This window comes from Ambystoma mexicanum, chromosome 5p (assembly GCF_040938575.1).
Source record: "Ambystoma mexicanum isolate Mex_15411 chromosome 5p, UKY_AmexF1_1, whole genome shotgun sequence".
NCBI classification, from domain to species: Eukaryota; Metazoa; Chordata; class Amphibia; order Caudata; family Ambystomatidae; genus Ambystoma; species Ambystoma mexicanum.
This window is the reverse complement of record NC_090930.1, coordinates 1,308,736,369-1,308,758,964: the sequence shown is the minus strand read 5'-3', so window position 1 is coordinate 1,308,758,964 and position 22,596 is coordinate 1,308,736,369. Positions and strand designations below refer to the sequence as shown.

At 42.4% G+C, this 22,596-nt stretch overlaps 1 protein-coding gene across 1 annotated transcript in view; it reads right to left on the bottom strand.

Annotated features, from left to right (window-relative positions):
• ADAMTS16 (ADAM metallopeptidase with thrombospondin type 1 motif 16) overlaps nucleotides 1–22,596 on the bottom strand; it is a 631,464-nt gene that overhangs the window by 454,459 nt on the left and 154,409 nt on the right. Inside the window, exon 6 of the mRNA XM_069613712.1 lies at nucleotides 13,916–13,999. Coding sequence (XP_069469813.1) covers nucleotides 13,916–13,999 — 84 coding nt within the window. The remainder of the gene's footprint in view (nucleotides 1–13,915; nucleotides 14,000–22,596) is intronic.

Sequence of the window (22,596 nt, the reverse complement as noted above, 5' to 3'; positions counted from 1 at the left end):
CGTTTTGGCACCTAATATATACATACTAATCACTTGCCTTCATCTTTTATGTCTTTTGAACAATTGAATGAATCGGATATGGTATGTAAATAATGATTTCCCTTATTTGGTGATTGGGATGGATGTACACATTGATAATACCATTTGCCCAATGGCATGCACACAATGCTTTTGCTTTCTGTTTTTTACTGCTTTGCTTATATTTTTGTACTACATGTATGTTTGTGCGATTTGGATTAATTGATGGATTGTCATTCACTGGTGAACCATACAGTGTCCTAGCCCTGAAGATGGACTCGGTCCGAAATGCATTGGAAACCCAAAATGGTGGCACTGATTATTTGGATGCACTTTTGCCTTTCAAGCAATTAAAAACCGAAAATATGCTAAAAAACCTTTCAATTTTGATATGTGAAACACAACCACGAATAAACAGTACAACCAACAGCGGCTCTACATCAGAGCAAGAAGAGAGCATACCTAGAATTAGAATTTCTTTCTAGTTCTTCTACTTTTACAATTATAATTTAGCCCACACTTCTGGTTTAAAATAAACACAGGCTGATTTATCGCTTTGTTTTTCAGACCCCCCCTGCTTTGGTCTATGTTGGAAAGTCAGGCAGAAAACTTGGAATGCTTCGGGGAATTTAGGATTTCAGACCCCCCTTAGGGAAAGGCCGGTTGGGGAAGCTGGATAAAAAGGTTGGACTGATTTAAGAACAAAGACACCCCTCTTCCTTCAAGAAGTCGGGGTCAGCTGGACAACAAGGATTACACAATTAATGTATAGGCTATAGTTTTCAGCACACACTGGGAAGTGAGCTTTGTTAATTTCACATTTTAACAAAATTCACCCCGTAGTGTTCTACCAAATGGGGAATTAATTAAATCAATATTTTTGGTTAAATAGGCTAAGGATCTACACAGTTGTACCCCCACCCACTATAAAGGGTAAGGATTCAAGGCAAACAGACTCCCTCACCTTTTGGTTTCCAAGGGCTCAGTACTACTTACATAGCAAGCCTCTGTTTAAGGTTCAGGAAAGCCAACTGCATCTCAGGATACTCTGGAAAGATAGGGCATGGGTCTGGTCACTCCACTCCAAAAGATGGCATCCCGCTCTCCACCATAGTGCCCAGTCAGTTTTGAGGCCTTCCTAGAGATAGACAGCTCCACCCAGATGCACTCTCAGTTATCTCCTCTGGTGTTTCCTTACAGCTGTCAGATGTTAAGTTTCAGCAGCCTTCCTGATGGTCTGTCTCTTCTCTCTGCCCTCCTGTCTTTCTCCTTTTTCTTTGTGTCTGTCCCCTAGTGAAGTCCCCCTTATATAGCAGCGATGACACCACCAATTTAATAATCTTTGGGAAGTACACTACAATAATCCCTACCACTAGGATTGGACAGTTACCCCTCTCTCTCTGCCCAAACCCAGCCTCCAAGTCAGGATTGGTTTAGGGGTCTGGACCAACATATGTAAATTCCCATTTGTCATCATCCTTTGTTCTCCTTTCAACTTTTTGGCAAAAACTTGTTATGTATCACAAATTCATAATTTTACTAGCAACTGCCAAACTAAACATATTTTCTGTTTCAGCTAATTGTGGGGAATTATATAAGACGACCACCAAATCTGTATCATGTAGCATGGCCATGTGGCACCTTTCTGCCGTTTCCATAAAAAGCACACCAGTCATGAATATGTAAGTTATTGAGCATATCCCTAATTTAATTTTCCACCCGCTCACCAAATCTCACATTTGATACATGTTCAGATCAGCCAGAAACCTAGTTTAACTGGACATTACAGTTTCCAGAGTCACAGGAAGATTAATTTTATATGCCCAAAATCATCTGGAAATTACATAAAAAATGGCACACAGATGAAATCCATACGCCTTATGATCGCTGAGAAAAAGGTCTAAAGGATAATAGTCCTTTTAAATAAATTGAGAATCTTCAGGTGAGACAAATGGTCCTGGGCCCTGCCTTCTGGCCACTTGCTTTCCCTGGGTCAGCCTGTGCCTTTATCAGTCTCCTTTGTGTTGGAAGCTTCCTCTTTGAAGTGGGTGCCCCAATTATCACACATATTAGTTGTGCTCCAGCAAAGGGTGAGTTTTCTTGAAGTCCATGCTTTCAGAGACAGCAGGTCTGGAGAACACTGAATTTCGACACCTTTAGCAGGACATTTTTATTGCGGTTGGTCATTAGATGGGAGATGTGACATCCAGGATGAGTGAGAGTTTTCCTTTGTGAAGTTTTGCCCACAGCCAGCAAAACGGTCATCCTTGGGCTGATATTTTCCATGAAGACAAAGTGGCTCTTAAATGTCACTGGAGTTTTGTGGGGGAAACACAATATGCATTGCTATTTTTCAAGTCACACATCAAATGTTGTTTTCCTGACATTTTTTCTGTGAGCAGTGATATATTTTGTTTTCACTTTTAGTTTTCAAACCGTTTTTATTTGCACACACATGTGCAGGCCGTTTTTGTTTTCAATGTTTAAAATTCCTGTTTTCCATGTGACAGGGATTGTTTTTCCTCCTTCCTTTATAAATTAAAATGCTACTTATCCATTGGTAATGACAGGTAGCCCCTTTCCACATGGCTCTTTAACTTTACTTGAAAAACAAAAACAAATGCCAGGCCATTTGTGTTTCAGTGTTTAAAATCTTGCTATTCATGTGAAAGGGAATTCTGTTTGGGGCCTTTAAATGCACCTCACATGAATCAATTTAACAAAACATGCAAAACGCACATCCCTCTCTAACCAAACTTAAAACCCAAAAACCTCTGACAACGAACAACTGAAACACTATACACCGCCCTTCTGGACACAACAAGCCCAATGCACAAACAAAACACATCCAGAAACTAGATCTCGGAGACCCAGGGAATTTATGGGTAGGGCCAAGCCAGGGCTCAGCCTGGGTGTCTAGGCTGCTTCTTAGGGCCAAGAACGAGCCGACCCTGGGAAATGGGCACATGAAACAGGTGAGGGGCCTGGTTCGGAGTCAAGAAAAGGGGGTGGGGCAAGAAAATTAGCTAAAGGGGTTGGGGAGGCAACAAAAAAAGGCTAAACTGGACTGGGGCAAGAGAACGGGCTAAACAGAACTGGGGGCAGCAACAGAGGCTAAAGGAGTGAGGATCAAGAAAGGGGGATTAACAGACTGGGGCAACAAAATGGTCTAAAGAAACTGGGGGATCAGGAAAATTCAGTGTTCTCCAGACCTGCTAGCTCTGAAAGCATGGACTTCAAGAAAACTCACCCTTTGCCGGAGTATGACTAAGGCACAGGCTGACCCAGGGAAAACAAATGGCCGGAAGGCAGGAGCCAGCCCCACTGCAAGCCTGGCTCTTGTATCACAGCTATTTACAACTCCAATAACGTGTGGCCTGCCCTTAAGGTTGTGGAAAACAAACCTTAGCCTGACCTGTTGGCTCTGAAGGCTCATTTATGTGCAGGGCAAATGGCCTAGCCAGTGCGTGACTGGAATGTGGGATGCACGGCAATCATGAGAACCTGAACTCTGAAATAAACACAAGAAAATAGAAGGTGTCACTTGAGATAAAAGGACAGAATGCCACACAGAATGCCAGATGTCAGCAGGGCCTCGTGATATCAAAGGGTCAGCCTAGCTTATTATCTGCAGTGGGGGATCTCTGTGTGGCCAATGCCTCCCAAGTATTTACGACTGGCAGCCTACCAACTTCAAACAACAGAAGGGCAAATGGAGAGAAAGGAGAGAATATTTGCATAACATGAAGATTTTCCATTAGATTATAAGGACTATCATAATGTATGCACTTTTCTCAGCAACCACAAGCCATACTGCATTCATTTATGTGAAATTTGTAAGATGAATTCCAGGTGATTTTGTTGAAATAAAATTCATACACCTGCGACTTAGGGAATTGTAATGGCAAGTTAAAATGTGTCCCTGGCTGCTCTGAACATGTCCTGAATTTAAGAAATGGTGAACTGGTGGAGGGTAAAATTAGGTATTTGGAGAGTAAATTGCATGTTCATAACTATTATGCTTTTTGTATAAATGGCAGAAAATTGCCACACACCCGTGCCGCATGGTGCAGACCCGGCTGTCATTTTATTGAATTCTCCATGATTAGCTAAAGAAGAATATATATATATATATTTATATTATTGCAAATTAAGTAAATGACACTGAAAATTAAGTACATTATGAAGGTTTGCCACATACCTATTTTTTGCCAAAAAAATGACAATGACATGAAAAAAGGGGATTTCAAATGGGAATTGCCATTTTGCCATATATCTGCTCTAGATTTGCAAAGCAATCCTTTGAGAGAGGCTGGAATTGGGGTGGGGGGGAGAGGGGTAACTGTCCAATCCTGGGTGTGAGAATTCTTGCAGGGCACTGCCTAATACTGAAATCTTGATGGTGTCATCACTGGTATGGAAAGTGGATGTACTATGAGATAGAAATGCAAAAAAATACCAACTGACAGCCGCAAAGAAACACCAAATGAGATTTGCTGAAATTGCACCTGGGTGGAGCTTGGAAGAGGGCTGGAGCTATCTATTGCTGAGGAGGTCTAACAGTTGACTGGGCCCTATGGTGAAGAGCTTGGGACCATCCTTGAGAGTGGTGTGACCAGGCCCCTGCCCTATCCTCCACGAGGGTCCTGAAATGCAGCTGGGTTTCCTGAACTTTAAATCACGGTTTTCAATGTAAGTAGAATTGTGCCATTTAAAACCAAAAGGTGAGGAAATCTGCTTGCCTTAAATCCTTTCCCTTTATAGTGGGAGGGGGGCAGTGCAAAACTGTGTAGATCCTTAGCCCGTTTGACTGAATATAATGTATTTAATTCCCATTTGGTAAAACACTCCAGGGGCATTTTTTGTTAGCATTCAAAATTAACAAAGCTCACTCGCAGTGTACGCTGAATTTATTTCTATCCCACTTCCCCAACACAGATTGGAGACAGGGGTGCATGGAGCTACTTCCTTCACAGGCAAGGATCTTATAGTACATAACTCTACCAGTATGAATCTCAATCTGGACCTGGTCGGTCCACTCCCCACTATTGAAAATACAGCACCATCCACCCCAGAGCGTTAATTGGGCAAGGGCCTGATTGACCCTGTTGGATCAGCTTTCTCACCAGCAGTGACCACCTTATTGTGAGGGATAAAGAAATACGCCATGTGTGACTCTGACCTTATAATAACCTCACCCTTAACTTAAGCAAAGGTTCCTAAGAGATCATCTATTCATTCAGATGACACTACCAATATGCAGTTTTTACATCTAAACAAGAGTATTTTGATTGAACTTCAGCAGTGTCACAATTTACAGGATCTCTGTGCTCTTATGGTTACTTTAAATGAGTTTGTAGTGGTCATATGTCCGCATAAAGTCAGCATGGCAACACAAACTGTCATACAATCCCCCACAGCTGAGCTGAAACAGCCAAAGAAATTGGCGTATGGCTGCCAAACAATATACGAGTGGCAAGTCTTGATCAAGTCTCTCAAACTAACCTCATTAATGGCTCCCTGCAAGTATCAGTCGGGACACCGACAAGCATTAAGGAACAGACCAACCGCTCCAGCATTGTCTATAAGGAGATACCCGAAAACACATCTACGGTAACTTCAGTACTGGATTATAACCAAGACAAAAATTGTAAGTCACAAGCTATAGAAAGCAATTCTGCTCCTAAGCAAACTGTTAAGTGGAATGTGCGATTAAAAAATTTACAAATGCCTTGCATCAAGGACATCAGTACACATGCGTTTATAATGGACCAATGCAATTTTGCCATCTCAAATATTCTGAAAGTTACCGTAAAAGAGACCAGAGAAACTTTACGAAATAAAGTCCTAGCATGGCTGCGTCAACGAACAGGACCAGACACTGTCAGACTTTCGGATCTTAAGGTCATTTGTCGTATTGATTTGAGCAATGGTGTTCCATACCAAACAGTGATGGTGTTATAGTAGGGTGCGGGTTTAGCTCGCTCCCCTGCTATCACAGCCTCTGCAACTACTTCCCGAGAGGGGATACTAACTGTAAATTAATTCTTTAAGTGCTTTGCTTGTGGAAAATTATTAAGCTACACTCTAGCTTTAATATTCTTATGGTTTTAATATGGACCAGCTTTCCTGTTCACCTAGTGGGTCTATACTGGTTTTAGGTCGTAATTTATTATGCTTTATGTTCTATGTTACCTGTTGTATGTACTATTGCTTGTTCTGTTATGCGCCATCATGCCTATGGGTCCATTGTGCGCTATATAAATAAATAAATAAAGTAAAGATCTTTTAGTGAAGGGGAGTCTGAGATTCCAAATTTCTAAATCATCGACATTTTTCTGTCCAGCTTCACCAACACAAGCCTTTAAGTGGAGCGGGGTCTGAAATCCAAAATTCCTAAATCATTCAAATTTTTCCATCCGACTTCCCCAATACAGATCAAAGTAGGAGGGTCGTGAAAAACAAACTGCGAAATGACTCTGTGTTTATTTTAAAGTAAACGTGTGGGTGAAATAATAATTACCATATACATTTGTACAAATCTGTAAACCAAATTGCTAGCCTTTTAAGCGTGCAGGAAAATCGAAATTGCACAGCACTGCTTATGTAAATTGATTTTGTTCATTGACCAGTGATGATTATTTCTTTAATTGAAATTGGTATAAAGTAAAGTATTGTGCTTTGTGTTTTTCCCATTCAACTTGTGTGATTATTTATGTTAAAAAAGTTGAATTGCGTGCCACAAAGAATGTGGCGTGTGCCGTTTTAGTGTGATCTCCATTACCTGCACTTCAAATAAAAACAACTATATTTCCTTTACACCGGCCTGGTTCTTGGCTCATTGGTGGCACATGGGGAGGGGTCCAAGGGGCATGAGATGAATCAGAAATAGGGCTGAACAAAGAATTGACATTAAACAGTTTGTTGTGTGACACCTTGATTCGGGAGGGAAGGAACTCCCTGTGGTGAGGGTGACCTCTCAATAAACAGTTACACTATCTACCGCTGAGTGCTATAGCATAGGGCACAATTCCAGTGGTGACAGGCACTTTATGAAAATAGGACATTTCTAACATAATATAAGGTGCAAAAATAAAGTTTGACTGACTCATTTATGTTCCCTTATTCGAGCTATCTTGTGCTTTGACATAGCCTAAAATGTTCTAGGGGTGCACAAGCAACCAACATCATAACAGCATGTGCCTCCATTCTGTTTCAGTGACTACCATCCTACTCCTCTGCTCAGCATGTTGGACTACCGGCCCCAGGGCAGTTCGACAGTTAGACATCCTCACCTCAGCAGTGGAAACTAGCATGTTAGTTGGTCTCCATAAGCCTTTAAGGACAGGATATAGCACATTGTCATGAGCATCTTGCAGTGTGTGTGTGTGTGTGTGTGTGTATATATATATATATATATATGTATATATATATGAGGGAGAGGCATCTACCTCTTCCTGGCTACATCAACACTTGTGATTTCTGTCAAAAGCATTACCCGTTTTCCTGTCCCCTTCCCTTATCTCCACTCCTCTTCTCTCCCTTTAGACTAAGGCTTGGTCATCCCTGGCAGGGACAAAATATGACAATAATCATGCAAGTCAGGTGCTCTGATACAACTGTAGTAGTTCTCTGGCAAAGTATAGAAGCTTCATAACACAAGATACATGTGCATAAGAGGGGATGCCACGGTATATGAGTGCTAAACCTGGGTTCCTGCTGTTGAGCATGACATGAGCACCTGAGGCTGGACATCAGCGACAGCCTTCCTGTCACACAACAGCAGTACAGGGGCATGCAAGGCTGCACCTCGGCATATGGAGCTGGTTTTGGCATATGGTGGCTATACATAGATTGAATTGGCTAATACTAATATCTATAGCAACGGCTCTTAGGAATGGGATGAACAAAGCACAAAGCCCTGCATATAATGTGAAACAGCACCATTGCTATTATTACAAAACACTCCACCCAGTAAAGTTTGACATATGCTGCAATAATGAGACATTCATTCTATGTGCCTTTTTTTTAGGTGTGCAGCTTTTACATCATAACAATGGCCAAAAGAAAAAAATACACAAAACAGCATCTGCAAAGTTTTCTTAAATCACTAGTAAAATCGTGATATTTGACGTTACTGCTTGAAATGAAGGACAGTTAGAAAAGTGCGTCATTCGCTAGCGTTTGGTTCGGTGGTATGGGCATTTGTGGAGGCCTCCCTGAAGACTTAGTGCTCTACATTTGCCGTTTAACATCTGGGTGAACTTAGGGTCGATGAGAATCACAACTTCTGAGTACACTGTAAATATTCCACAAAAACATTAATATTTTGCACGACTTCCCTTCAGCCAGCCTTCTAAAAACACATAAAATGAAGTCATTTGAGAAAAACTGTGCGCTTAAATATGCAGGTGACAGAACTAGCACATGGCACTGCGTGTGCAATCCCTTGTGACTGTGGAGGTCCTTAGGTCGCTTATAAATTCTTCCCACACAAGCTCTGCTTTAATAAGTCAGCATGGAGCCAGTGACGGCAGTGTGGTTGGGGCGGGTTCTGTTTCTGGTCAGTCCTTCAGCTGTGGAGACAACCTGTTAAAGCAGGAAGGCCTGCTGCTTCTTGTGTTAGCTGCCATGGAGACTCCGGGTGGAGTACTGCCACTACGGTGACTTCTCCCGCTGGGAGATGGGGTGGGTTAGGGACAGCAAGCGTCGGGAGGAGTGGAGGAAGAGGTGTTATCTGCTGTTTCTTGTCTTCGCTGTCATGGAGACGGGACTTCCCATCTGGCAATATTTCCCCAGCATTTAAACATGTATATAACCAATTGGAGCCGAATTGGCATTGCATTTGCCAGGGCCGGCATTCAAAGTTTTTTAGGCTGCTGTGAAGTGACCATTTAATTCCACCCTTTGCCCACACAATGCAACATTTGCTGCTTGTATTGCGAGTCTGGTGCCCCCATTTCAGGGCACCTCTGATAGAGGCATTAAGCTGGATAACTTGGGTAAGATTTATGTACCTAATGTTTGTGAGTTGTAAATTAGCACTTTGAACTTGAAATGGTGCGCTTAAGCATGGCTCGACTGGGAACCAAAAGAGGCACTGGAAATAATGACTGGGAACCAAAAGAGGCCCTGGAAATAATGACTGGGAATCAAAAGAGGCCCTGGAAATAATGAATGGGAATCAAAAGAGGCCCTGGAAATAATGTTCAAAGTGGACCCATATTGCACATTTTCAGCAAGCTCAATGCTTTTCCTATGAGAACATTTTGAAATACCGCACAACAGAGGCCCAGGGTGCAGAGGCCTACCGGGAAATCTCCAGAGTGTCCTATAGGCCAGTCAGCCGCTGGGCTTAAGAGCTGGCTGTGACATCTGGCCTAAAGGCGCGGTGTCCGACCATGAAACCAGACCAGAGCCTGCCAATTCACCGAAGTGTGTGATCCTGAGCACACTGTTTCCGCAGCTTGTGCCTCAGTTCCATTATCTGCCAAACATGCGGATGCTTATAAGCAGATGTACACCAGAATAGAGTGCTACATTAAAAAAAAAAAGAATATTTATATTTACGTAAAGAAGGGTATATATGTTGAATAAGGACCAATGGACAAAAGGCTGGGAGACCAGGAGTGCAAGGGCGCAGTAAGGAAGATATTAATTTAAGTTAGGAAGTGAAAAAAAAAACAATTATGAATCTGTTTCAGTGATGATCCACCCCACTAGTTCAATCAAAATAAGTGTTACTCAGGGCTGCGCAGAACAATTGCTTCAGAAAATATCATTGGCCTTCACAGGGGGTAGGGGGTGATGTGACAGAATGACACCTGTGCAGGTGGCCAGTCCCGAGCTTTTTGATTTTTGTAACGCTAAATGAAGCTGGAATTCTGGCTAAGAACGTGTCACTTTCACAATGCTCCTGGCTGAACAGTGCAGTGCAGACATGTGACTCCGCTGTGACCCTCTACTGATACCATACTGATACCACAGACGCTGCCTTCTAGTTTGGCTGCATGGCAGTTGCAGAGAGGGAGGTGCATTCCTGCAAACAGCCACTGGAAGCAAACACTCCAGTTGGTAGGGGCAGCATGTAACTGTGGGCAAACCTGATTCAAATGATATATAAATGCACACCCCCAAGGCCTGGTGGAAGTTTAATAAATACATTTAAGCCATATCCATATCTGGTTTGATATGGTGGTCTATTGGAATATACAATTATACCTGTCAAACCACGTCATTTTATCCTTAGCTTGGTTTCAGTGAAGCATTCAACTGCCGAAATTGTGTGTGCTCTTTTCTGGGGCTGGGCTTCACCCAAAACAAACCATTTGGGTCCAGCCCCAGAAACTCCTTCTGTTCTCTCTGGAAAGGCTTGCCGCCTTTCACAGAGAGCGTGACATACCTCCAGGGGGTTGACAGGGAAACAGGGATTCGAAGACAAGTTCACATCAGGGTGCAGTATCTTTATGCAAGGCAGACAGGGGTGCGGGAGGAGTTAGAGTAGCCTAGATGAGAAGAAACGATCAGAAGAAGGGTGCCATCGCCTTGAGGCTCCCTGCCTACTTGCTCCATACAAATCACTCTGGAACTGACATTAACAGGAATACATGTCTGTCAGAGCATCTAGGACTGAACTGTAACAGAAGGCTTGAAATGGACCACACTGATAAAGCTAGCAAAATTATTTTATAAGGGGGTGAGGACCACTCCTTACTTAAATCATCTTTGGACATCAAAACAAGGATTACACTGGAGCCTCATAGGAGTATCAGTCTGCCTAAAACTCTCATTCAGTTAGTTGAAGATAAGCACCTTGAAGAAAGGAGCACAACCTTCCATTCACCCATCCCAAAGGACCATTCGGGGTGACCAGCTGTTTGGACAAGGCCTGCCTGCTGCCTGAACACTGGTAACCAGGACTGTGCTCACTGGAAATGGCAGCCCCTGCACGTGCTCTGTGGCAACCTTCCTGGCTGCGAAGGACAGAAGAAGGGCTCACCTTGTCCCTGGAGACCTTGGAAAGGGTCCCTAAGCAATCAAGAAGCAGTTCTGGACCTGTGTATTTATTTATTTTCACATTTATTAAGTGCACATAACCCTGGGGCATCAAAGCGCTCTTCTCTTGCCTCAAACTACTTTTAGGCCCTCATGATCCCTTTCGAGTCATTTTCGAGTCACCGCAGGACCCCGAAAGCTGCCTTTGACACTCACCACTTTGTCCATCTGATTTGACCCTTTTAGCTGCTGACTAGACCATCGCCTGCCTGCTCTCCGGCAGCCTTCTACTTGATCACCACTGTAGAATCGACTTGACCATTTGGGGGAGCTGACTAGTTAATTGCTTGCCTCTTATACATCCAACGTGAGCTGATCACCACTGCTGGACCGCTTTGGTGGACCATGTCCAACCAAATCCATCGTCTCGTCTCGATCAATTGACTGCACCAGACATGACAGTCTCGATACCTACTCGACCCACTGTATAGCACTAGTAATCACCATTTTTGAGCCACCAGAGAAGCAGATAGAGGCATTTGCAGTGGTTCTATCAACTGACCTGGTTTAAAGGCCCTAATGACAATTTAAGACCCCCACACATTTTTAAAGCATTACATTTGAACATTTGCTGCAGAAACTATTGCCTGTGCACCCATCTGCATGTTCTGTGCTCTCCTTTACAGGGGTCATTAGTGTTTTTATTAGAGTGTTGGTTGTTTTTCTTAGTTTATTTAAGGACTCTAATTTTGTAATAGAATCATGATGGGATACTTCCCTCATTTTGGTACCACAGTACTATTGTCATTTCTATGTCACCATAGTTATCTTACATCCCCCCTGAAGAGTACAGCCTCTCGGCCCACGTTACCGCAAGAGGCAAAGGAGGTATGTATACCTGTCGGGCTGTGGCAGTTTCACCGTCAGGATTAGGAACGCTGCTGGTTTAGTAGTAGTGTGGGGCTGAGTAGGCTTTTGGAAACCGCTAACTCATACTCATCCCTGTAAACCTGAAGAGCAAGAGTACGTTTGTCCCAGTTGTGAAATGTTTTCCTGCAATGAATGCAATGGAGGAGCGTTGTGCATGAGATTGCTGGAAAATGTTCTCACATGCAGAGCTCAGGAGGGTTAAAGAAAGCTCTGAAAGTGCATGAGGCGCAAGGACTGTAAGCGTAAGAGGCGCTAGAAGAACAAGCAGAACATGAGATGAGCCCTCAGGACACATGGGTGCTAAGTAGGTACAAAATCAATAAACACTCACATCACTTTTTTTACACAGCACTTGATATTCGAGTCCTCCCTTACATGCTGTAAATATAGGTGATGTTAAAATGAAGATCGGTTTAGTAATTTACCTAATTTCTTTAAACTTACAAAAGTGTGTTATGATAGCAATGCTTGGGTCCCATGTGTGCTTTCACTTGGAAAATGACCCTCTTGGGGGCTTAATCCCTCAAAGGTGACCATTGCTATTTCTGTTTATTTCCATGTATAAAGCACAGAAGTACCACACACTTCTTTCCTGGTGCCTGGTGCAGGGCCCCACAGGAAAGGGACTAACTTCTGAAACTAACATCCAGGGGCCCCATGGAACGCAAATGCAAAGCTTGTTAGTAATTTAAATAACTGCAGCGTCCCGCCTGACCCAGGGTGCTTGCAAAGTGAGCGATCACATTAAGATCAGAGTTTGAAATAAAGAAGTGCAATTACCCACCATATGGGTTCTGGATGGAAATGCTCATGCAAAGCATGAGCATTTCCATCATTTTATGCCTTTACACACCTGACTATGGTACAATATAATAAATGCATTTCTGGTAATGGATAGTATTAAGCTGGTCTCTACAAAGACACTCCCAGGACCAACACAGTTAGAGGGCTTTATCTGTCCCCCAACTCACTGAGTGCTGGGGCCCAGTGAATATTGACGTGTGAGCTTTACCGGATGCACTTGCATACAGGCCTGACTGAAGATGTGTTGTCACCCATTTCAACATGATTGGTGGGGGCACCCCATTGCTTAGAGCGTAAAACAGCCTGAGACACCAGTGGTGTGCATACTTTATCATGGAGACAAAGATAAGGTTATTATACACCGCTTATCATGAGACAGCCAGCCAACAGGGAGCTGCAACCCTAAATGCCCAATGAAAAGCTATACAACTTTCTTTGTCAGTAAATGGCTGATGTGGAGCAACCAGTGTTAAAAGGCACCAAGGTGATAACACTTCTGTGTACCCCGAGGGAAGTGACAGCTGGAAGGTCTCCAGCAGACACAGCTTGTCAGGCGAGCACTGCAAAGTGCATATTTTAAGCCCAATAATGAAATATAGAAATAATATATTGCTGTGTATAAGACTGCTGACTGGCAACATGGGGGCAGATTCTGGAGGGCCCCTTGACACTCGAGGCCCATTTCAACTAAAAAGGTTGAAAGGCCCTTATGCCGTCCCTGCTTGCATATGAATGGAGGGGCTGTCAGAGGGTTGCCTGAAGCCAGTCCCACCTCCAGCACTCAAGTCCCATCTGTAAATTAGAGGATTCACATGCACGGAGATCCAGATGCAGACTGCAAGGAACACTTTCCCCCCTCACACTCTACACCAACATCTCTCTGTGAATAGGCCCCTCAGTATAAAGTCTGATCACCTTCAGGGTCCTTGATAAAATTTTCTTTGCACAGGTGAGAATGCACCCAACATTTGACCATTACATGTTGATCTTGACCCCCGTCTTTTAAAAATGCCTTGATATCGCAACGTTCATTAAAAGTAATAATATCCTGATCTTGCATTCGCTGTGCTAAGAATTCATGCACCCGTTCCTCACCGAAAGGGCCACATTGCTGCAAAAGGTTAACCTTGCTTCTATTATTAGAACATGGACAGTCCCTTGAGCTTACCTGCTCCTCTTCCAGCAGGATGAGTCCAACAATCACAATGTTGATGTTGCCTCCTATGGTCCCATCTTTGAACAAGGCAGACACCTGAAAAGAAACATAGACAGTCATTGCCTACAGTGATGCACAGACAGAAGGGCTAAATTCGAGGGTACTGTTCACCCACTTTTTTCAGAGGGTGGACTCAGTCCCCCCAGCAAAAATGAGGAACATTGAATGTCTTCCTTGAATTTATTAATTAAAGCCGAACTCGGGGTTCGAACCGCAGACATCAGGTTTGCAAGCTTGATACTTCACCACTGCACTACCTGATAAAAAATAACAAACAACTAAAGGTGGAATGTCCCATTTGGGTACTGCATGTTCCAGGGAAACATTTGTATTGGTTCTTGGAGTTTAAAACATGCACACCTTTTAACGTTTTCAAAAACACTATTAGAAGAAAATATCCTCTGTTGATTTTGTGTGTGTGTTGTTTTTATGAAGGCAAATGCCATTCGCCCTGTGCAATTTGGGTGGTTATGCAAATCCAATTGAATGAAATGTGCATATTTCACCTTGATATGCTAATTATCTGCATGTCACACCCCCTTGTGTTTGTTGATGAGTCCCCCCACTTTTATTTTTAGGACTTGACCCCTGACAGACAGGATCTACAGCAGTGAACCTCTTGGATTCGTGCTCAGTGGGCAATCATGGCTGCCCCTTTGCACAGGCCAAGTTTCAACTGTGCTAGAGGTGGACCGCATTGTTGGCACTGACCCAAAGACCCGAAGGGGCTAGCCATAGTCTTCCCATGTGGGCAGTCAGTGGGGCTTAGAGATTAAAGAAAACATTATAGGCCGAATGGGTAGGTAGGCAGTGGGCTGTCTCAGAACCAGATGACAGTGTATGTGGGGATTAACACCTTTATCAACATGCAGCAGGTGTGTCCTCCCTGTCCACCCAGCAGGAAAAGCAGGGGTACACAAACGGCCTATTCAAAGCTGGCTTGGGTGGACTGGCTCTTGTGGGGACGTGGCATGGACGTGGCATGTTGGTGGGCATAGCCATGGCGTCTTGTCATAGCAGTGTACACATTTTGATTTGTGTTAAGGGCTAAGATATCGATTGGGGAAACACACAACTAGAAACTATGGAAATGTCAGGAAAGATGCAACATATGCTGTACATACATGAGGTAGAGAAATAATATAGGCAATATTTTATGGGCCCTGCTCACGTCAAGGCCCATAACAAAACAGGCTGAAGTCTGTCATATGACATGTGCAATATTCCATCACAAACATATAGCGTTTGACATCATTGATGCACCATACTTCCAAATCATACTTGGTATGTCATGGTTAGCTCTTCACAATCCTTATATAGATTGGACAGAAGGGTTAGTACGTTTTAAGTCCGACCATTGGGCCGTGTCATGTCATCTTGAGTCCTTCATGAACACCATAGAGCCCTTCAAACAACCTTCAGAAAACTTTCCAGACAAGGAAATCGCTGCCACCTTAGGTGAACTCCCCAAAGAATACCAAGCCTTGCAGGATGTTTTCAATCCAAAAGAAGCAGATAAGTAACCGCCCCACCGGTCATATGACTGTATGATTGATTTGATACCAGGTGCTGTCATCCCATATGGTAGGACCTATGCCTTGATGGCCCAAGTGACTCTTGTACTGAGAGAGTACATCAAAGACTACCTCGCCAAGGGGTTTATCTGACATTCCTCATCCCCCGCTGGGGCAACTATCTTTTTTATTCCAAAAAAGGACTGTTCAGAATTAAGCCCTTGTATCAATTTCAGACAGATGAATGACATTACGGTTTAGAAACGATACCCTCTTCCACTAATACAATCCTTGATAGATCAAGTTCAAGGGGCCAAGTTTTATACCAAACTTGATCTAAGAGGGGCTTGCAACCTGATCTGTGTTTTTACAGGTGGTGAATGGAAAACCACATTCCGAACAAGAGAGGAGCATTGCAAATACCTCTTTATGCTTTTGGATTGTGTAATGCAATGGCTGCATTCCAACACTTCGTCAACGAGATCTTCCGGCTGTACCTTGATCAATACATAGTAGTCTACCTAGATGATATTCTGATCTCCTCGAATTCATTGACTCTCCATGTTCTACATGTCAAAGCAATATTAAACCTACTACGACAACATAATCTTTATGCCAATTTGTCTAAATGTTCCTTTAACCAGACGACAATTGGCTTCCTGGGCTATATTTTGTCTCCACATGGGGTTAGTATGGATCTCCAAAAAGTAAAAGCAGCACAAGAATGGCCCCTGCCAAAAAACGTCAAAGAACCCCAAGGGTTTCTCGGTTTTGCCGACTATTATCAATGGTTCATATCAAGTTTTTCACAAATGACACATGTTTTAACAGCTTTATTGCAGAAGAACGTCTCATACCAATGGACTCCAGTCGCCGAAATGGTCTTCCAATCCTTAAAAGATTCCGTCACCACAGCTCCGATACTCCAATTACCTAGAATGGATTACCCTTTTATGGTACAAACCAATACATCTAATGTGGCACTAGGTGCAGTGTTATCCCAACGGCCTCCACCAAATGAACACCCAGTGGCCTTTTTTTCCAGGAAACTCATGACAGCAGAAATGAATTACATCATCTTTGTTAAAGAACTCCTAGCCATCCGCAATGCCTTCAAAGAGTGAAGACACTATCTGGAAGGAGCACCTTTTCCTTTTACCGTCCTAACCGATTATCGAAATTTAGGCTATATGGCAACGGCTCGAAGTACCAACCAAAGGAAATCATGGTGGGTACACTTCTTCAGTAGGTTCGACTTCACGATCACCTATAAACCCGGGTCCCAGAACACCAAAGCCGATGTCTTGTCCCGAAGATTTGACATGGATCAGTTGCCCAAATAAGGTATGCCCTTCATCCTACCAGAAAAAATAGCAATGACAATATCACCTTCAGTGGATGAGTTCCGACACGCAGTTCGAGAATCCTACTCTACAAAGATGATTCACAATTTCCTGCTAGACAACCAACACTATGATACCGATGGCCTATTATTTCATAGACAAGCATTATGGATGTCACAGGATAAACAACAAAAACAAGTAATGGAGTGGTGTCATGACCATCCACTTGCAGGACATTATGGGCAACAAAAAACCCTAGATCTAGTGAGAAGACATACTTTATGGACTTATCAAAGCTGAGATGTCAAAACCTATATCAGAAGATGTGATGTGTGTGTTTGTGCCAAAACTCTCCGACATGCCCCAAGAGGACTTCTTTTGCCCTTACCAATCCCGTCATACCCTTGGCACACTGTCTGTATGGATTTTGTTACTGACTTACCCATCACCAAAGAAGGATACAATAACATTCTCACAACGGTTGACTCTTTTACTCATCTCCCTGCCCCTGTTGCTGGCAGTGACTCAGTAACTTTATGCATAATAGACCGATACACACTCCAGGGTTGGCGCAAACGCTATTGGCAACACTGACTCAGACAAAGCTAAAGTCATTATGAAGACGTTTTAATTTAGGGAGTCTCAGAGTTCATGGCAAAAGTATTGGTTAATAATAATTCTGCAGATTTTTGGTAAAGGATCGATTCTAATGTAAAATACACAAGCATCTTCACAAATTAACCCGGTCTCGGAAACCATATGGGTATCCCATTTCAAGGTGATATAGTCACAAAATCTAAAGCAGAAAAATACTTGGAGATACCTCATGTCACATCTTGGCTGCTACCATTTGATACGGAGGATATCTACAACTTAATCCTAAAAAGTAAAAAATTGCGTGCACCAGGTCACGATGGTCTCTCAAATGTGACACTGAAACATAATCCTGCTTTATGGGCACACATCCTTTCAGCTGTTTTTAAACACATATCTGCTACACGAAACATCCCAACTTTGTGGAAATTGTCAGTGGTAGTGCTAATATTATTTTTTAATTTTATTTTTTATTGTATTTGGTTAACAAAAAGAATAGCATTTCATAAGAATCTTTACAATTCTTAACCAACCAGTACAATTAAACATTCACAGAAGTGGCGAAAATAAAAAATAGTTAAAAAAAGAATTAATAACCTTTTGCATATAATGACTTCAATAAAATAAGTCCATTCTCCCCACTTCTTATAATCACTGTGGAACGATTACTCCCATTACCTCTGTTCGTGGATTACTCTCCAATCCATAAGGGAGTAAGTTTTTCTTTGCCCTTTACCCACCACACATCAGGGATATTCTCATATTCTAATTTCTCTTATTATGGTTCAGCCATGACCCCTCCCCCTCTTACCATATCAGAAAACATTTCTCATCGGGTCTACTTTAGCAGGTTCAGTTTTCCCAATATTTCTACTACCATTGTAGTTAGCTGTATTTCTTGGACAGCAATCATTCTTTCCCAAAGATGTTCTGATACAAGACCCTCCTCCTTGAGCGTGAATCTTCTTAGCTTCGCTAACCTCAAAGCCCAAGTCCCTAAGTGCTAATATACAAAAGGGTAATAGTGTAAAACCACAGAACTACCGTCCCGTATCCCTGTTAGATGTACTGAGTAAACTATTTGCATCTTTGATGGAACGTCAATTCTATAACTGGGCAGTAGAGTCTGAAAAACTTGACATATTGCAATCAGACATTATGAAAGGAACTGGGAACCCGCTAAATGGATTTATTTTGTACCTAAGCATGGAGAGAGCCCTAAATAAAATCCTGGTGGTCGACATAGCCTTCATGGACTATGCCTTACTATTTGACAATTTAAATCGAACATGCATATGGCAAAAACAGGTGCAGTAGGGCTATCCGCATTACTTAGTTGACATGATGAAAGCTCTTTATTCTGATACGGCAATCAGAATAACATTAAATAAAGTAGGCCTCTTGTCAATCTCAACATGCACTGAAAGATGACTAAAGCAAGGCTATAGAGGAAGCCCCCAGAAAAAGGGCGCTCATTTTTCCTCAGTTAGGCTCTAACAAAGTGACTTGGCTTCTTTATGCTGAGGATCTTGTGTTACTGGACCAGACTCCATTCGGCTTGCAGAGACAGCTTGCTGCAAAGCAAGAGTACGCATAGACAGCGACCTGATAATGAATATAAACAAAACTAAAATCTTAATACTGGGATCTTTGAAAAAAAAAAATTTCACGCTACCTTTAAATTTCAATTGAACCAATCAGAGCTAGAAGTGGTGACCTCTTTTACATACCTAGGTTTCAACTTGAGAGGTGGGCGTAACAATATGAATGTAATCCGCCCACTGACACAAAAGATGCTAAAATTTGCCTCTCTAGCTAGTATTATTAATGCCAAGTACAGCTGCTTTTCTTTCATTTTTGTACTAAAATTTTGCAAAGCCAAGGTGGTCCCAATTTTGACCTATGGAGCAGAAACCATACTAATGATCAACACGATCCCCTGGTCCCAATTAGAGGGAATTTCTTCCGAATTGAGTCTTACACCTGCCAATTGGGGTTCCTACCACAATAACCCACTACGAATTGGGCCTACTCTCCTTAGGAGTGATATTCAAATGGAAATATTATCCATGTTCAGAAAAATGTTCTTGGCTCCTAAAGGCACTTTGTGGTGGATGCTAGATAAACTATTCAATGATAAAAGTGAAGAAACATTTACTAAATGGGTCGACTATTGTCAAACTATACTAAGCTCTACAGGGACCACCCGAGAGATGGCGAAGTGGAATCCTAATGACTTAAAAATATAATTGTGTAGAGACGACTGGATATCTACAATTCATGAATGTAGGAAGTACAAACTGTTCTCCTATGTAACTGCCAAACAAGAAGTCACTAAATTCCGTACCCGAATATCTTAAATAATTCCCTGATGCTCGATGGCAGTCCGCAATTCCTTAGATTGCGTTTCAATCTTTTTCCTACCAAGTATTGGGTGCCTGCAATAATACTGAAAGACAGCTAGGATTCTGCCGGCTATGCAATATCCCAAATACAATTGAAATGCTCTATCATTTATTGGTGGAGTGCAACACTTTAAAAAGTCTAAGACTTCAATGTTTCGGGCGGCTCCTGGGGCAGTTCAGAATAATTACTCCGGACGTCCTATGGTATAAAATACTAATAGGTTCGCAGATTTAATGGAAATTAGCCTCCCTTAGGTTCTTAAATGTGGTGTTTCCGATCAAATGTTAATATGCTTAATGGTTTGAGCAATGATAAACTACTATAATGATATTTCTGATCCCTCAGGAGTATATCTTTTAGTAATGTTGGTACTTATTGTTTTAAAAGGAAGAATGTTCTAGTAATGTGTCTTTTAGTGATATGTTTTTCTTTTTTTGTATTATATGAAATAACTAAGATGTGACTGATATGAATTTCTTGAAATTAATTGTAAAAGGTTTGCTTGTTAAACCAAACCCCAATTAATACATAAAATAAGATATTCTTGGAATTTCTTTTAACCTAGGGACTTCCTTTGTGATGCATTTTTCTTTTGTACCCAGCTTGCTCACATGCCTAGGAGCTTAGCCTTTCTTTAACTTTTAGAGGTCTCTCTAAAAGGGTCATGACAGGTAGTCTTAAAGACGGAGGCTGCAAAAATGTCTTCAAGGGTTGTGAACGTATGGGCAGTGAGGAGGCTGGCCAGTTCCTCAAGTGTGATGATTCTAAAGTGAAATCATTTGACCATGCCCTTTGGTCCAGGGTGTCTGTGCCAAGCTTGGTGATGTCTATTATTGTCTAAGGAGTCAGTCAGAGTACTCTGATCTTGTTGGAGTTGATTTTGTTCTGCCTTGGCTGTAAGGAAGGGGGTCCTAGCTGTCAGGGTGATGGGATCTGCCAAATGTTATAATTTATGCTACAGCTTTCCTTATCTGTGAATGGAGCCTATTCTGTGAGTGAGGGCTTGTGAGAACCATTGAGGGAGGGCTTTGTTTGCTTCTTCAGTGTAGAGTGATTGTTGGTAGTTTCCGTTAGGGGATGTGTTGAGGCCATTTACTAAGGTTTTGACATTATTTGAGGAGATGGAGAGACGTCTAATGAGGTCAGAGGAGGTGGACGGATTCTCTGTGGAGTGCACTTGGTCCAACTCCTACTGATAGTCAGCATTTAACCCACTAAATGTTGTACACATTCTGGAGAAAATTAGCCTGGGAAGAGATCTGAGGGTCTCTAATATGATCACTTTGCTTGTGTTCCAATATCTGCCAAGTTGTCACTTTGCACCACTCTTTACCCTTTATACATGAAATGCTGGAAAACAGGTACAAACCATGCCACTGTCACCATGTCCAACCCTAACCAGAGGACTGATTCAAAATATCAGATCATTACTTTTCAAATATCGTCCTTACTTTTCATAGGCTCGCTTATCCGAATATAGTTTCAATAATAACAAGTCAACTTCTTTCTGTGTGACCATGGTCTGAGACATTTCAAGGCAATTGTTATAATGAGAGAAAAACACAGCAGAAACATGAACAAAATAGCCAGGAAAAAAACACTGTTGTCAGAGACAAATCCGAAAGGAGTGAAAACCCTCTGCTCTCAAGTCTGAGGGGAGCCTTGTCATGCAAATGGACACCGTCTAAACACTTTGGACCTGGGGATGGTATGAGATGATCGCAACTGTGCAAAATCTTCACATTTCACAACAACCTTGCTCCGATGCTCCTGAGTTGTATTGATGGCCTCACCTCTGAAGCCATCAAAAGCATTCTGTAGTCACAACAACTTGATGGCTGCAAACTGTAAGCTAGACACCAGAAGGACGGCTCTCTACTGCTTGAATGCTTGATCTTTCCCCACCATGCCCTGAGCTATGGGTGGGGGTCACTTGCACCATTTCATGAGTGCACACAATGCCCAGAAGAAAAAGCTGAAAGAGGTTCTGAATATTTATTTGTTTATTTATTTGTAATGTGCAGCAGATACGGGGGTATAATGGCGCAGAGGATATTTAAATACTTTCGGCATAGAGTTACACAATTACAAGGAGAAGTCAAGCATTACAGAAAAGGTAGCATCAGTCAGCTATTTGAGAGTTATATGCATACAGTCAGCATATGCTTGAGTAATTTCATTTATGGCATGCAGATCTACGTATTCCCACAATAATCCAGGTACTGACAGCGAGATCACCAATGTCAGCATCAAGTGCGTTCCCACGGCATGTCACCAAGCCACTGAGATATGTGCGAGAAAGAATATTGGGACCAATCTGATCTGACCATCGACCAAGGTTCTGCATCATGGCCTCCATACATTAAAGAAACAATTCATAAGACAAAATGAATGACCACATATACAAGTCCAGGTAAGCCTAAAAAGTGCATTACCCGGCCTTCTTGCACATTATATAGCCAACTTGGTATCCAGCTCTGTCTTTGCTTTTAACACAAGGATTCTGCAACCTGCATCCCTCCAAATGTTTTGGACTAGAACTCCCATGACCCCTCACCTTTATGTATGCTGGCTAGTGCTGATGCCTGGTGCCAGGCCAGTTCCATGTGATAATGTCCCTGCAAAAATGTCGATATGCAAGAATAATGCCGTTTTTTTGCAGAGACATTATCATAAGGAATATGCAGGCGACACCCCTGCAACCCCTGCTCCGATTTACCCCATATATTGTCCCCATATATAATGTTGCCTATGCCGTTTCCCAGCGACGATATGT